The sequence below is a fragment of the Gadus macrocephalus genome, chromosome 4, assembly GCF_031168955.1.
Source record: "Gadus macrocephalus chromosome 4, ASM3116895v1".
NCBI lineage: Eukaryota > Metazoa > Chordata > Actinopteri > Gadiformes > Gadidae > Gadus > Gadus macrocephalus.
Genome location: NC_082385.1, coordinates 1,795,623 through 1,813,736, shown reverse-complemented (window position 1 = coordinate 1,813,736; position 18,114 = coordinate 1,795,623). Strand labels below are relative to the sequence as shown.

Sequence of the window (18,114 nt, the reverse complement as noted above, 5' to 3'; positions counted from 1 at the left end):
GACCGACAGCGGACACTGACGAAGGGCCGGCCGGATGCTGATGATGACATTTTAAATATTCAATGGAGCCTACATGGGGAGCGGCGAGGCACGCCAGACGGATGAAGGTCTATTTTAAATAGAGACAACTGATGATTGGTCACTTGTTGGCAGGGCCGTTGCTACAACTCCTGGGCCCCTAGACAAGATTTACTGATGGGCCCCCCTGCGCTGAATTATTGACGGGGGGGGACGGGGACGGGGACGGGGGGGACGGGGGGGTGTACTATGGTAGTACTATGGGCTGGTGATAAAATAATAATTTAAATTTTTTTTTTTTTTTTTTTTGTGGGCCCCCCCTGGGCTGTGGGCCCCCTTAATCGTCATCACCTTTCACCCGAATCGACGGCCCTGCTTGTTGGCTCCGGCGGAGACACGCAGGCCAGTAGGCCGGTGTCCACGTCCACGTCGATCCATTATCCGCTAAAAGCACCGTTTGCGGATTTGGCGTTGTGTGCGTGGTTCGACTGATATTTCATCTGGTGGGTCATTGAATGGTCCTTATTCGTCCCTTTGTGCGCAGGCGGGAAGGTCACACGCATGCGGACACAAATGCGCATTGCACACACACGCATCCACACACCATAAAAAGTAAGAATATAACTGCAGTAACGTGAGGTCGCCAAAAGACGGCGCCATTGGTGCAAACAATTTTCCAAAGATGTTATTTATGATATATTTAATCAGTTTTCACACCCTTAATGCAGATAAATGCAAGTAAATATAATCTGCAAGCTTCCTTGAATATCCTATATGCACATTTAATAAATTAATATGACTATTTGATATTGTAATATTTACTTCATTTAAAATAGTGCTTATTGTACTTTTGTCCCCATGTCTCCAAGCCCGGCCCACAGGGTGATTAGTCTGTTTTAACGAGATCAAACCTCTGTTAGTGAGTCAGCGGCATTGCTTTGTCTGTTGATAGATGCAGTGACTACGATGCCTCTGATGTGTTACGTTTAACCTCTGACCTCTTACCATAGGAGCCATTTCCAGAATATGTGTTGGCAGGCATGTTTAAAGGTATATATCAAGCCTATGTATGTATTATGTTTCGGTATTGTTCTTTCTTTCATAGTCCAAATCGATGTGTTTGTGTGTGTGTGTGTGTGTGTGTGTGTGTGTGTGTGTGTGTGTGTGTGTGTGTGTGTGTGTGTGTGTGTGTGTGTGTGTGTTCCTACCTTCTTGACCCCTTGACCCTTAAGGTCAAATACTGTTTACCTCAAGTTTTTTGCGTAGCAACATTACGATTAATGCACCACCCTAGCTCGCCGCTAACAGTAAAGACGTATCGCTGTAGCTAACCATTACCCTGTGGCGGCGGGGGTCCCACTCCCGCTAACTCCCCCCGGACGGTGCATCAAAGAGGGCAGCACCTGGCTCTCGGGGGGGGGAGGGGGGAGGGATTAGCCTCAAGTACCCCGTAAACCGCCGGCAGGAACGGCACCGCGCTACCTGAAGCTAACCCACCGCTAACGCTACGTCAAACAGGCCTAATGAGGCAGGGTGTGTGTGTGTGTGTGTGTGTGTGTGTGTGTGTGTGTGTGTGTGTGTGTGTGTGTGTGTGTGTTAGTCTGTGTGTGTGTTAGTCTGTGTGTGTGCGTGTGTTTGTGTTTCCAAAAATAACTGCCATTCAGACCGTCCACACAGGTCCTACTTTGGGTTCTATCAGGGAACATAAGCAGCGATTGTTGCACCTAAACTAGGAAGACGCAGAGCTTTAACCCTCCCTTAGAACACACAAAGTGCATTATATGGACCATCCGTATGAGACAACGATGACCTTAAGACTGATTCATAGATATCGGAAAGGTCAGCTGATTTAACTAATGCACGGTGGAACTCGATTAGTGCAGAGTCTGTGGGCCAGAGAGTGGATGGTTACTGAAGACACTTTAAACTAAATCCAGAGCTGAGTGGTCGATCAGCTCAAGTGGGACCGGTGGAAAAGGCTTCATCTAAAAGTGGAACTGATCCCCGAAAAAAAAGGCATCACTGTAAATATTTGAATTGAATAACCCTTGTCTCATGTTGACCATAGCCGTTTTTACCGTATCTTTTAAGGTCTTCATCAAGAGCTTCATGCTAACAATGACTAGCGGTGTGTTTGCCTTTTGTTACATCACACCCGACAGGCCCCTTGCGATGTTGACGTTCACAAAGCCTTATCTCTCCTATATCAAACTTTCATCGCGGCCAAAAGCTATTTCCGTGTTCCTTTTTCTTGGCAGAGAGACCGTCTTACATAACCAGTTTTTCCTCTTCGTTAACAAACCCGCTGACTCCTCCCCCTTACCGCCATTTGTTTCATCGTGTTTACGATTGTATAAACACAGAACACTTCCAGTGACCACGACCTCAGCTCCTAATCAGGGCACTGCCACGCCGTCCACAGGTGATGGCGTCAGGCCAGCAGCCCGTCCGTCACAGCTGACCCAGACGCATCGCCTCAACGGGTTCTTACCCAGAATCCTCTCTGGTCCGCCGGAGGAGAACCTTGGACCGTAAACCTGTGGCGGTCTTTCTCCTTGTGGCCTCGAACCCAGAGCTGGTCTGGGTCAGCAGCACCCAGACCCCAAACACACACCTCTAGACCCCAAACACACACCTCTAGACCCCAAACACACACCCCTAGACCCCAAACACACACCCCTAGACCCCAAACACACACCTCTAGACCCCAAACACACACCCCTAGACCCCAAACACACACCTCTAGACCCCAAACACACACCTCTAGACCCCAAACACACACCCCTAGACCCCAAACACACACCCCTAGACCCCAAACACACACCCCTAGACCCCAAACACACACCTCTAGACCCCAAACACACACCTCTAGACCCCAAACACACACCTTTAGACCCCAAACACACACCCCTAGACCCCAAACACACACCCCTCACCGAGGCAGAGCTCCACAGTGTGAACAGTGGAGGCTAAATATAGCAGGAATAACAATACATTATTACAAGGGATTTAAGGATGGCACATTTACAACCAAAGCAAATGACAACACCAACATGTAAGAATGAATATGATCCACTAATGAAGATGTCAATTACAGTTGGAGAGAAGAATAGAGGAGTCATTTATTATGTTAGTTAGTTTGTTTATTAGCTGTCCCCTTGGGGAAATTATTTTTCACAGTTTCCTTCATTAATTTCTCTTCTTCATTTCTCGTCATAGGCACATAAAGTTCATGCATAAAATACATTTATACATTTGACATTGAGGATGATGACAACAGACATACATTGGGGTTGGGGTAATCTGACTGCAAACCTGTTATCAAGGGTTTTCCTCCATAAGCGGTCATTCAGCTTGTTTCAGTTTTAATGAAGCAGTTTCCGTTGATACCAGACATGAATGAAAGGGCTATATCTTTTTTCAATAAGGTTTTTCTTGTACTGTGTATTAAGGACGTTTTCATCATGATAGTGGGCCAATTCTATTGTTACAATTAAGAAATAAAAATGGGTTTTAAGTGTATTTCTACAGTGGCCAGTCTAGGAGGTAGAGTGAGGTTAAGACTAAATGAAGCAGGATTGCGATTGTCAGTGTGTGAATGTGTGTATGAACCATTGTAGGTCAGCGCCTGCTAAATCAAATGCTCTAAATGTAAAGTTAGTCTCCAGTGTACCTTTGCTCCTGGCTGCTTTTGCCACCCAATGAGAAGAACGGAGAAGGGATTCCCACACGTTGTAAGTCCCTCCGTCCACGGTGGGGTGCAGGGGTTACCTGAGAGCTCGTTTGTTAAGCGGCTGTTTGACAGGCTGCTCCATGGAAGACTGCAGCCGAGCCCGCACTCACACACACACACACACACACACACACACACACACACACACACACACACACACACACACACACACACACACACACACACACACACACACACACACACACACACACACACTCACCCACACATGAAGCCCAGTAGGAGAATTCACAGCCTATTGTTTAAAGTGTACTATCTATCACAGATAGCACAGTTTAAACAGTTCTGCTATCCGGACATAAATACACTAACGTTAAGCAAGGCTGAGGCCACTATCTTCTAATGGTGTTCTCGTGCTTATGCCTTGAACAATACTCCCCAGGCATGCAGGTGGGGGCTGGCCACTGCTCAGAGATAGGCCTACTGTAGGTCTATCACCGTGTATAACGTACGGACACATTGAGCTAAAAACACCTCAAAGTCTCCATGAAGTCTGCCTTGACAACCATGAATCACCGTCAGCTTGACAAAACCTGCTTTGAAAACTTCATCTTCCATCCCAAGAATGTGGCGCTCGTTGAAACTCTTTTGCGGATTCTAATCGGACAAAGCAAAAGTGTGAAGCAGTATGAGCCACGAACTCTGTGTGTGTGTGTGTGTGTGTGTGTGTGTGTGTGTGTGTGTGTGTGTGTGTGTGTGTGTGTGTGTGTGTGTGTGTGTGTGTGTGTGTGTGTGTGTGTGTGTGTGTGTGTGTGTGTGTGTGTGTTGGCGGACAGTGTGCTGGTGCCTTGGGCTTTGGAGCGTTCCTGTGATTGTTGTCAGAGCGATTGGCTCCTCTCCTTGGTCAACACATAGCTGTTATCTATGTTTGGCTGATCACAAACACATTTTCCACTCTGCTGAGATAATACACATGGTTCCTCTTCTGATTTCCTCCTTTATAGATTGCGTTCTCTGTTATTCACTGAGCAATGTTAGCATCTATCTAAGTGTGGAATCTGAGATGCAAAGATTAACCAAAACCTCCAAAACTTCCGCGTTGTTGTCTTCTTCACTGTTTCAGTATAAATGTTTCATTATTGTAAACCTGAGCTTTGAATGGTTTGTCTTTCCATCAAGGTTTCATATTCAAAACATACAAATGTATATCCATATAATAAAAATATGATTTGTTACTGTCAAAAGATGATCTCATCCGTGCATTCAGGTGTCTACCGTTTGTCTTTAATAAAGCCCACAACACATTTGTATTTGCAAAAAAACTGATTTTATTAGGCCTGTGTATGTTTTCGTGTTCACAATTATAAAACTATACATTAAAATGCATCGACATACATTCGCATCTACTTATTTTGGTTTCATAGACCAGTGCATTAGTTACATTAATATCAATCCAATACAATACTAATTATTGGATTATTACATAATCCAATAATATCAAGACAATAGATAAAAGTACTGTTGTGTAAGAAAATGTATTAGGATATAAGTCATATAACCCAATTGCGTGATGTTCTCTCCGTCTGTTAGGTGAGTGGGTGCTGATTATACACACTTTTTTTTTCAAATTAATTATAAACAAATGCTTGGTCATTTTCTTTTTCACATAAAGCCTAGAGACTGCCCTGTAGCCTGTATGTAGGAATTACAATTCACCGAAGGTATTCCCTGTATCAATAATAATCAAACATATCAAAAAAATGACATGAAACGAAAAGCACGAAAAATCAATAAACAAAAACGATGTTCAAGTTATTTCTCAAATAAGAAAAGTAACAAAGCATATTTCCTTCATAATAAAAGTGATCAGTTTATAGGCTTTTTCAGGCACATGAATTGATCATTTGCATTATGAATATAAAACTGATATCAGAGCAATGCATTATGAAACTCTAAACGGCTGAAAACATACAAAATATTGTAGTATAAACATATTTCGATTCACTATCAATCAATATTTAAAATGCATTTGTCATTAGAAATATATTCTTTGTAAAACCTGCTTAGTTAACCTCATGGAAGGTCTTAAGTCTTTTCCTTTCAGAGTTAATTAACTTTCAGAAGCCCAAGAAATCCTTTGCGTCTTGATATATACATACAGTGTTTGTGTGCTCACTTGTTTGAATATGCATGTGTGTATTTATATATGGGTGCTACTGTGTGTGTATATGTGAGTTTATATTTATAGATACTAGGGCTGGACAAGTTAAAACATTAATTACGCTTTAACGCAATCTTATTTTAACACGATTAATACAAATTGACGCGTTACAGTAAAGGGCCCAGAGGAAGGCTGAGCCTTAGAAGCTTTGAGACGTTTGGGGCACCAGACCTGGGGGGGGGGGGGGGGGCTACCCTGAGGGGGGGCAACAAGATCGGGGCAGTCCCCGTGGGGGTCGGTTGGGGGACGGTCATCCGGAGAAACACACAGGGAGATAACTTGATGACCCCTATCTGAGAAAACATAGACCCACACATGTAAATCAGTCTGTACCCCCCCTCCGATCCTGACCAGGCCAGAGCAGCTCCTCTACAACACAGCAGAGCTCACCTGAGGCCTCTCTATGCTCTCACTCATGAATGTGTGTGTGTGTGTGTGTGTGTGTGTGTGTGTGTGTGTGTGTGTGTGTGTGTGTGTGTGTGTGTGTGTGTGTGTGTGTGTGTGTGTGTGTGTGTGTGTGTGTGTGTGTGTGTGTGTCTACAACGGACAAAGAGACATTGAGGACCCCCACCCTACCCCAACCCCAGGGAGGAGGTCCTCCTGGGTGAAGGAGGCCTGGAAGGTGTGGAGGTGTGTCAGTGTGTCTGAGGACCCTCCTCCACCTGGGGACACTCTGTAGAAGGACAGAGAGCCAGCAGGCCGGTCCAGATACACTCCTACTCTGGTGGAGCCAGCGGGGGGGAGAGGGAGGGCTGTCTCTATACCGTCGTACCAGGCAGAGTAACGATCATCATGACAATAAAGAATCCAGGACTTGTTGTTCTCTCCAAGCCCGCTGTCACCACCCCGTCCTCTCCTTGGGATTCCTCTGTATGTCACTCCTATAACAACCTCTCCTTTCCACTCTACCTCCCAGTAACAGCGGCCAATCAGAGCCTCTCTACCCAACACCTGGGGATAGTAGTCAAATCTCTCTGGGTGATCCGGATACGACTGGTCCTCTCCAACCAGCGTCACCTTGCTGTTGTCCTCAGACAGAGAGAGGTATTCGTTGGCCGTGTTGGGGTCCAGTGTGAGGTCACAGGCATCTGAGGGAGAACCAGACATGATGAGCTGCTGACCACACAGACACTGGGGAGTGTTCAGATGTCTGTGTCTTATCATCTGATGAGGATGAACAGCTTCAGCCTCCAGTAATGAGAGCCAGCGTCTCCCCGCTAATCTGAGGAGCCGCGCCGCCACTCAGCGCTTCAGCGACCTCCTTCAGCCCTCTCCTCTGAACTCATCGGTGAGAGCTGATCCTAACCCTGACCCCCAACCTATGGGTCGGCACCCGGTACCGGGTCGGGACTCACGTGGTACCGGGTCGTCAATCATGTGGTATCGGGTCGTGACTCACGTGGTATCGGGTCGCCGAGAAACAATAAATTATATATTATTATTTTTTATTAATTAGAATTAGAAGGGGCATTGACAATGGCCGTCTGGTACCAATCGTATGTCACAACCCATCTCAACGTCCGCACGCACATATGAATTAAAAACAAGTGTGAAACTCTTCACATGAAGGAACACAGACGGGCGGTATCGGACAAAGGCCACGCCCATATTGGGACAAAGGACACGCCCATACTGGGACAAAAGACACGCCCATACTGGGACAAAGGCCACGCCCATACTGGGACAAAGGACATGCCCATACTTGGACAAAGGACACGCCCATACCGGGACATTTGTTGGGGGCCCCCAGCAGAATATGATAGTCTTGTTGCAGAGTGAGATACTTACATCCGACCACTAGGGGCAGCAGCAGAACATGTTGGTCTTGTTGCAGAGTGGGATACTTACATCCCACCACTAGGGGCAGTAGTGCAATCGCTGTGTGCAGTAGCTCACCACTACCTATCCTGAGCTAGCCATTGTATGTACGGTCGCTGTGCGGGAGAGCCACGTTTTCGAGTTCTCAATAAATAAGTAAAGAGTAAAGTCTGTGTCCGTCTACTTATTGTCAGTATACCCAAAATACTACAGTCTGAGACCAGATGTTAGGTTCATGATCATTATCATTACTATGTCTGATCATAATCAAAACATTACCAACTATCCAATACATAATATGTAAGGGATAATGTATAGAACGCCGGTCATTATCGAGAAAATAAGCCCCGACAGGGCGAACAGGACACCGACGTGCAGCGGAGGTGTCTTGCTTCGCCATGAAGGGGCTTATTTTTCGATAATGACCGGCGAAGTTCGATACATTATCCCGCTTATTACACGGCTACTTCCCAAAAAGAAACAATGTATTTACAATGTATTGGTTACCAGCATTCATAGTGTTGATCAGCAGAGAAATAGTCCGCCCAAGACGTTGACGTCGTCGCTTAGCAACCGACAGCGCTTGGGTTGATACATATCCCGCTTATTACATTGACATGTTACCGGACTACGTGCGGAGTGATACCATAGGCAAAAAGTCCTTTTGTTTACCTTGACAGCGGTCATTATTCATCCGTTACCAATGAATTATCCTAAAATAATTGACCGCCGGAAGTTGTGAAGTGCCCATGCAAGTGAACGGAACGTTGAAAAGACCCGTGTAATAAAACAATGTAATACCTGCTGGGTTTTATGCAAGCAGGTTTAAATGTGACGGTTCGACACATGATGTCGACCATCATCTTCATTCCCAGTAGGATCTGATCTCACTTCCTGCTGTGTGGATGGACTTTCCATCTCAATAGTGAGTGTGTGTTGTGATGAATCAAACGGACACTTACATCTCAGTGGAACTGGTTTCAGCCTCAACACTCCACCGTGCTCCACACTGGGGGGGAATCAAAGTGAGAGCAGCATGTTGAAACATTCACCTTCATCATCAGTTACAGCTGCCTTTTCAAACCACTTCATCGAGCAGCGGCTTGAATCCTTGTAGGAGACTTTGTCCCTGAGTGGGGAGCTGTCTTCTCCATACCTGAGAGTGCCCAGTCTCCAGTGTGGATTCTTCAGTAAACCAGAGAGCAGCTCAGCTCCAGAGTCTCCTGGGTGATTGTAGCTCAGGTCCAGCTCTCTCAGATGGGAGGGGTTGGAGCTCAGCGCTGAGATCAGAGATAAACAGCCTTCCTGTGTGACCAGGCAGCCAGACAAGCTACACACACACACACACACACACACACACACACACACACACACACACACACACACACACACACACACAAGTAAAATCCTGTGTTTTTCCAGTCTGCCAACCAGTTAGTGAATGTCCTACTCCAAACTCAAGTGGCGTTGCCTTGGTGACGTAGAAGGTTATTTTATGAAGCACTTCCTGGTCCAGTGAAGGGACACCGGCGGCGAGGTGTGTGTGGATGTGTGGAGCTCCTTCCGGCCAGCGGTTGAAGATGGCCAAGAGAAAGCTTCTCACACATAATACGTTAGGTTTTCTAAACCACTCCACATTTAGATTGGGACCATTTGCGACAGCGCCACCCGTGGAAGAAGGCCTTCCCGGAAACAAGCCGGCATTCAACGGCCACATAATATATCAGTATTGTAGCGCCCCAAGCCCTAGTCCCTATTCCCTTGTGGAGCGAGGTCCACTCAATGACAGGACTTTGGGCTTCTTTATATTTCACTTGATTAAAGTATCACCTTTACCTAGAACTCGGTTAGATTGTACTACCATCTAGATTATATATCATTCAGGGAAACCACTAACATGATCAAAAGTATTATTATCAGGGGTGCAAACTGGTGATGGCCCAAAAAGGTGACAACCTTTTAATGTCAGAAAACAAATGAAAGATCAGTGCACAGGCCCAGGCCTTCCTGTGACTCATGCTCTGTTCTAACGGTTTAAGTGACTCATTAAAGCAGTCAGTGATGTTCAGACCTGCTGTATGAAGCAGTGCTCACAACAACAACTTAATGTGTTCATGTGAAATTTAAAATACATTAAGATAAGTAACATACAATACAAAGATATTTGCAAATATATTTGCAAACCCCCTCTGACAAATAATGTTAATTTTCTAATGGTGGCACTCTGGCCTACATCATCTGTTACAAGAGACAGTTTACTAAATAAACGACTGGCCGATAGACTACTTACACGGTGAGAGTAGTTGTCCAATTGTTTTAGATAATGAGCACTGGATATAGTAAGCCTTAAAACACGTTTTGTGTGACAATTGCAAGTTACAAATGTTTTTTTTAGATCTTTCCAGAGACCCTCCATAATGTTTCTGTCGAGGCTTTCAGGGGGTCTGAGGTTTCCAACTAAGGCTCAGACCCTCCCAAGACCCCCTTTTCTTCACCCTTCTCTAAACGATCACCGTCCCGTGTACGGGGGACAGTGGGGGGGCAATATTAGTATATTTTGAGTTCATATTTGTAATTGAAAAGTTGCAGGCATATGGATGTATTAGAATATCCACCTCAAGGTCTAATATATCCAATGATACCAAAGTCATGGATATGGTCATCGCAGGTACTGAGTTATATAACGGTCCTCTGATGTGGAACTAGTGGTGTAACTGTTTGAGTAACCTTTGAGTAAAACTGACCTGAGAGTTTCCAGTTTACAGTGTGGACTCCCCAGTCCAGCAGAGAGCAGCTTCACTCCTGAATCCTGCAGATCGTTGAAGCTCAGGTACAGCTCTCTCAGACTAGAGGAGTTGGAGCTGAGAACTGAGGCCAGAGCTTCACAGCATCTCTCTGACAGCTGACAGCCAGTCATCCTTCACACACAATAAACACAACATGTTAGGAACTGGGTTTAATGTTTTATTCGAAATTTGTTATTATACATGTTTTATTAGTTTAACTAAATGTCAGTACAGTAGATCTTCAAAATTTGACTTACTAAGAGGTCAGATGAATAACGAACTCCTGACAATGTCCCTAAAAAGAGCCAGTTCTTAGATGAAAATGTTACTAAACTTTACTCAAAAACTCTAAAGTCCACCTTACTGTCTAACTACATGATTATGAGAAGAAGTGAATGTAATAAAACGTACACCTTATACCATGATTAACAAACTGAATCCAATGTTCACCTTTTACTGTTATGGTAACACAAATAGAGTGAGATTCAGGTCTCGTGTTTGATAGGATAAGTGACAGTGGCGCTGCGATGAACGCAGTCAGCCAAGGTTTGGTTCAGTGTTAAAGTGTGGCTGTATTGCGGCGCTGGTGTGATCGCTCTATTGGGAATCACGACCCACTTAAGTTCCCATGAAGACACTCTGCTTTGATCAGAAAACTAAAATAGTGGTTTGAACTTAGTGCAAAGTTACATTGAAATGTCACCGCAGCACTAGCGTTGTTCAAGAGCCTGTGAAGAAATGCACTAGTCTGGATGAACAAGAGAAGAAGATAAATCCTAATTGGAGTATATTATCCAATCAGCAGCGGGTTATTATTAATAGCTATTTGATTGAGGATGAAGAGTTGGTTGGTGAGAATAGAGATGTCGATGCGCTGGCGGTAAAAACAGAAAAATACCCCCTATGCAATCAAAGTATTACACCGTTTATTTAAAGTGAGTGAATCTGTTCACATGAATGGACACAGATGGACGGTACGTGACCAAGGACATTTTCACGTTTAATAAAGGGGTGCAACCACATTTGTTAGGGTGCCACCAAATTAAAAAGTTAGTGGCACCAGTAGAAAATGTGTCTTGAGCCCTGAGAGGACATATTCTACTTATTTATTAAGACCTGTTAACATTCTGGAGGTAAATCTGTTCAATGTCCTCTGATGTGGTATTTGTTGTGTAACTGTTTGACCATTGAGTAAAACTGACCTGAGAGTTTCCAGGGTACAGTGTGGACTCCCCAGTCCAGCAGAGAGCAGCTTGACTCCTGAATCCTGCAGATCATTGGTACTCAGGTCAAGCTCTGTCAGACTAGAGGAGTTGGAGCTGAGAACTGAGGCCAGAGCTTCACAGCATCTCTCTGACAGATGACAGCCATTGAGCCTGCACACACAATAAACAGAACAAGTTAGGAACTGTTATTAAAGTAGCTTGAGGCGTTTACTATGAATATAATGAAGGACTTGTTTTGAAATCTTTAATCAGAGATGTTTTATTAATTTAACTAATATATACCAGTCAATACATTAGATCATTGGCGGCTCGCCCATAGAGGGCGCTAGGGCACCGCCCCCCCTCCCCCACCAAAGAAAATAAAATAAAAAATAAATAAAATTTCGAACCATTTAATTTTACTTAAAAATGCACACTGAATTGATATTCTGGCACTGTATTTATATTTCATGGCGAAATTCAGGCTCTAAACAGACTAAATTCACTTCTAGTTGCGCCAGCTCACGGCGCCCCAAACCGTCGTTCACTCAGAGTGGCCATAGCAATTCTGATGCCATTCACTTTAATGAAGGGTTTGGGGCGCTGGCACTTGGAGCCCCAAACCCTGGCAGCTGTGCTCAATATGGAAGAATTACCCCCGAATTCGGTTCAATCGCTCGTAGAAAACCCATTTGCAAGGAGAACGTACGCTGAAAAGGTTCAAATTAAACAACTCGGACCAGACAGGCCGAAGAACATTCATATTACACAGCCTTCCAAAGAGAAGCAGAAGTCCTACACAAGGAGTTTCACGCTGACTTAGTTTGACAAAAAGGATTTGCTAACTGGATGCAGATCAAAAAATGCGCTGCTTTGCTTTCCTTGTCTGCTTTTCAAATCTTCATCTGATTCTGCCTGGACCGAAGCTGGAATAACAGACCTCAAGCATCTCTCTGAAAGGTTGAAGAAACATGAACGATCCATGATTCACATGAATAACTGTGTCAAACTAGCCATGGTAGGCAGAATGAGCATCGCTACACAGCTGGATGAGGGTCATCGAATAGGGGTAAGACGACGCAACGAAGAAGTTGACAAAAATCGACATATTTTCACAACCCCCACCACCACCCCACCCCTTTCAAGTTTGCATATTGTATATAGTTGTATTGTATATAGTTCTCTCCAAACCTATGGTGGCATCATGCCTTCAGTGTGCATATTGTATATAGTTCTCTGCAAACCAATGTGGCATCATGCCTTCAGTGTGCATATTGTATATAGTTCTCTGCAAACCTATGGTGGCATCATGCCTTCAGTGTGCATATTGTATATAGTTCTCTGCAAACCTATGGTGGCATCATGCCTTCAGTGTGCATATTGTAGATAGTTCTCTGCAAACCTATGGTGGCATCATGCCTTCAGTGTGCATATTGTATATAGTTCTCTGCAAACCTATGGTGGCATCATGCCTTCAGTGTGTCTTGAACAACCACACAAAAGGTTGCCCATTTATATGAATTTTGTTGATGTATTTGCACTTTTAATCTTGCTGAATTCTACAAGGCTAATCAATTAATTTAAAACTTAGTTCCCCGGCCCCATTCGTCTTTGTAAGGAAATGTTCTATTTTGTCTTTATTATTTTGTCAGAATGCACCAGAATGCTTCGTTTGCATGTGAAAATCAAAATAAAATCTTCTGGGGGACAATGCCCCCAGACCCCCCCACAGGGGTTTGGTTTTCAAACTTTCAGCCCCACCTAAAATAAAATTCACCAGCCGCCACTGCATTAGATTCTTATTTGTATTCAATATTGGAATTTTTGCAGTGTTTGGCCCAAAACCACTAAATATTTTATCGGAAGTGCCTTTCGTTTAAAGACGTTGACAGCGTTTTTGGGGCTTAAAAACTGAAAAATCTGAAACCACCCTCCAGAGTGGAACATTTTAATACGCTCCGCCGTTGCGTTTCCATCTACACTGCCAAGACGCAAAACTCGGCTCAGATCTGCTCACGTTGCGTACGCGTTTACGTTACAAACAGCGCCAGTACAGGAAATAAATGAGCATGTTGGATTATTTCCATGCGTCGGACCGTCAAGCTGCTCTGGCAACTCTAATAAACTTACAGGAGTCTTTCCACGAAATGTACAGGATATGTACAGATAGTATTGCTGAACAGAGAAGGATCGGTAATTATGTTTTGGTTTTTGCGGCGCAGATAAGAGAAGAAGGAAGATTCTACATATGCACACAGACATGGTGGTGTTGTGTGATGGTGATGACAAAAAAAACAGAGATGTTTTGTGTATCAGGGTTACAACCAGCGGCGACACAAGGGGGGGCAAGGGGCTTAAGCTCCCCTAAAAAGCCTGAGCCCCCTCTAAGCTCCCCCTCTCAAAACGCCCAGTCAATTTGTTGCGACAAATATTAATGGTAAATTACGTTTTTAATAGTAAGGAGGCGAGCAGCACGTGAACGACCAGACGGGAGCCCAAGTTATAAGAGTTTGCAACTCTCGTGGCCCATACTCCGCACGACCCTGAGAGGGACTTTATGTAAACACACCACACACACACCTGAAACACACATCCTATCGCCCACAACCACGTCTGCCTCGAAGCCGTCGACCCTCCCAGGATCCGTTGCAACACTTGGCGACCACAGCGGGGTTTTTTTGCGTCAAAATGTATCAGCCCCTGCTATAAACAATCTAGCCCTCCGTATCTCCTGCAATCATAATTTTTTGGCGCCGCTACTGGTAACAACTAATAAGTAAATGTTGAAATATCATTTAGTTGGGCGATCTCTACAGAAAATAAAGTACTCTCCTCCTTCGTCTCTACCCTCTCTCTCATTTTTTTTCCGCTCAATCAAACCTCTCACCCTTCTCCCTTATGACCCTGAAGTGTCTTGATCAACCAATCCTATTGGTTAAACCCATATCTTCCATGTAACCAAGGTTAAAATGCTTTTATTAATAATAAACTTATATTTATGAATCTATCCGTATCAATAAGTAGGTACTTGTTCATACATATAGCTACATATTTAAACACAGCTGTATTTAACTATTATTAAACAATATTATTAATGAATAGAGCATTTGAGTTTGAGTTTCAACCTGGTTACACAATATAACGTTGTGTATATTGAGATACATGTTATAAGTTAACCTCGAAAGATGTTTTCTATGTTATCATAACTTTTATATTCTACTATCAGGTATATTGTGTTGTGTGTATTGTGATACATGTTATTAATGAACCTACAGAGATGTTTTGGAGGCTTTGACCAATGGCAGCAGCCTCAGAAGACCCTCCTCTGAAGCTGAGTATTCCTTCAGGTCAAACACTTCCAGCTCCTTTTCTGATGACAGTAAGATGAGGACCAGAGCTGACCACTGAGCAGGAGAGACATGCGTTTTGAACAGACTTCCTGATGTCAGGGACAGTTGGATCTGGTCCACTAGAGAACAGTCGTTCAGCTCATTCAGACAGTGGAACAGATTCATGGTTCTCTCTGGAGAGAGATCTCCATCTATCTTCCCCTTGATGTAAGACATTGTTTTCTGCTTGGTCCATCTTCGTCTACTTCTCCGCCTCGCCAGATCTTCTCTTAACCAAATGTTCTTCATTAAATCTTTTTCTAGGTATCCTTTTTTAGGTATTTCCAGTAGACCTCGTAGGCGATTCTGATTAGTCTCCAGAGAGAGGCCCAGGAGGAAGCGGAGGAACAAGTCCAGGTGTCCGTTCTCACTCTGTAAGGCCTTGTCCACAGCACTCTGGTAGAGGTGGAGGAGTTTATCTTGCCTGGATGTTGGTGGTTCTTCTGAGAGCAGATTGACATCAGTGTTGATGAAGGACTTAAAGACATAAAGGGCAGCGAGAAACTCCTGGAGGCTCAGATGGACAAAGCAGAACACCTTGTCTTGGTACAGATCACACTCCTCTTTAAAGATCTGGGTGAACACTCCTGAGTACACTGAGGCTGCTCTGATATCGATGTCACACTCTGCCAGGTCTGCCTCGTAGAAGATCAGGTGGCCTTTCTCCAGCTGGTTAAAAGCCAGTTTTCCCAGAGAAACAATGATCTCCCTGCTCTCTGAACTCCAGTGGGCATCTGGTTCAGCTCTCCCAGGATACTCTCTGTTCACCTGTTTGGACTGGACCCTCAGGAAGTGGCTGTACATCTGAGTCACGGTCTTGGGTATCTCATCTCCTATCTTGGATGTTTTGAAGAGGTCCTGCAGAACTGTAGCCGTGATCCAACAGAAGACTGGGATGTGACACATGATGTGGAGGCTTCGTGATTTTTTGACGTGGGAGATGATTGTGCTGGCCAGTGTCTTCTCTCTGATTCTCTTCCTGAAGTACTCCTCTTTCTGTGGGTCGGTGAACCCTCTCACCTCTGTCACCATGTCAACACATTTAGCAGGGATCTGATTGGCTGCCGCAGGGCGTGTGGTTATCCAGATGCGAGCGGAGGGAAGCAGGTCGCCCCTGATGAGGTTTGTCAGCAACACGTCCACCGAGGTGGACTTTGTGACATCAGTCCAGATCGGGTTTCTCTGGAAGTCCAGAGGAAGTCGACACTCATCCAGACCATCCAAGATGAAGACAACTTGAAACCGGTCGTAACTGCAGATTCCTGCTTCTTTGGTCTCAATAAAGAAGTGATGAAGAAGTTCCACCAAGCTAAATTCTTTCCCTTTTAGTAAATTCATCTCTCTGAAAGTGAGGAGAAATGTGAAGTGTAAGTCCTGGTTGGCTTTGCCTTTGGCCCAGTCCAGAGTGAACTTCTGTGTTAAGACGGTTTTACCAATGCCGGCCACCCCAGTTGTCATCATTGTCCTGATTGGTTGATCTCTTCCAGGTACGGGTTTAAAGATGTCCTCACATCTGATTGGTGTTTCCTCCATGGCTGGTTTCCTGGAAGCTGTTTCAATCAGTCTGACCTCATGTTCCTTGTTGACCTCTCCACTGCCTCTCTCTGTGAGGAAGATCTCTGTGAGGAAGTCATTCAGATCTGTTCGCTGTCCTGCTATAGCGATTCCCTCAAACACAACCCTGAACTTCTTCTTCAAATTAGACTTTATTTTATGTTGGCACTCGACAGCATCAGATCCTAAAAGAGAAAACAACAGAAGACATCAGTTAGAGGAAGGTGACATCAGTGGAAATAGGTAAATATTTCCTTTTAATTATCAACTTCATGATATTTAGTGGCTTCATTACTTGTGGTCGGAGAAGCTGTTTGTGACAAGGACTGAATGTTATAGATTAAAAATGTTCAGGACTATTTCGTCATTTCCAGAAATATGATTGGTCAAATTATATTAATAAGGATAGTGAATTAGTGTAAAGTGACTTGCTATGCTGATATAACAAGACAGTGTTTAACGTTCTTTAACCTGTAAGACCAACAATAACCATACATTTCTGGATCAAACCATTTAACCTGACACCCCAACAATAACCCTACATATCTGGATCAAACCATTTAACCCCAAAGAGGAAAGATATCTCTGCATCAAAGTTAGAAATGTTTCACATTATGTCATTTAGTCTGAACAGAACAAACAATAATCTCCTACTTCCCTCCAAAATGTGTGTTTCTTCTCTGTTTTCAAGATTTCCACCACTCCCTCTATGGTGCGCCTCCTCTGCTCCTCCTTCTTACCATTCACCTCCTCCTCCTCCCTGTTAATCTCTGAGCATTGTGGGTAATGTAGGAAGGGACCCATCCAGAACTTCTTCAGCATCTTGTCTAGGAAAGGGTGTCTATTCTCCTCAGCCCTCTGGAACAGAACAAACATCAAGGAGAACTTTACTGTCCTGGATTCTCGTCCCGCTGGGAGAATCTCAAGAGATGCTTTTTAATGTTCCTGTAGAGCTAAAGTCAAATGTCTTGTTGGACATTTACATACCTTGATCAGCCCTGTTTGATGCTGCTGTACAGACTGAGCACTGGTAACCTTTGACCTCTCCTGGTGTCTGTGGAGAACACACACACACACACACACACACACACACACACACACACACACACACACACACACACACACACACACACACACACACACACACACACACACACACACACACACATTTTAACTTCTTTATTTATGTCCGCAATTCATAATAAATGTACATAAGAAAATAAATGTTACAGATAAAAAACATTGCTCAGGCATTATCTCTCAATGTGGGTCTGATGACAATTCAAACAGCAGATTATGGATACACACAACATCTTCTCCTCAAAATGTGGCGGCTTCCAATGATGGAGGATATTGAGCAGTATTTGGCAAGTTTTGCCCTTGCTTTTGTAAAGCCAACCATCCTGAGACCCCTGATGACAGGCCTATGCAC

The 18,114-nt window shown here is 44.3% G+C and overlaps 1 protein-coding gene across 1 annotated transcript in view; it reads right to left on the bottom strand.

The window, feature by feature from the left end:
* Positions 1 to 18,114, bottom strand: part of LOC132455604 (uncharacterized) — a 174,763-nt gene that overhangs the window by 147,864 nt on the left and 8,785 nt on the right. The window contains exons 11-16 of the mRNA XM_060049494.1: positions 17,670 to 17,736; positions 17,423 to 17,540; positions 15,013 to 16,867; positions 11,737 to 11,910; positions 10,493 to 10,666; positions 8,905 to 9,078 (exon numbers count right to left, since the gene is read on the bottom strand). Coding sequence (XP_059905477.1) covers positions 8,905 to 9,078; positions 10,493 to 10,666; positions 11,737 to 11,910; positions 15,013 to 16,867; positions 17,423 to 17,540; positions 17,670 to 17,736 — 2,562 coding nt within the window. The remainder of the gene's footprint in view (positions 1 to 8,904; positions 9,079 to 10,492; positions 10,667 to 11,736; positions 11,911 to 15,012; positions 16,868 to 17,422; positions 17,541 to 17,669; positions 17,737 to 18,114) is intronic.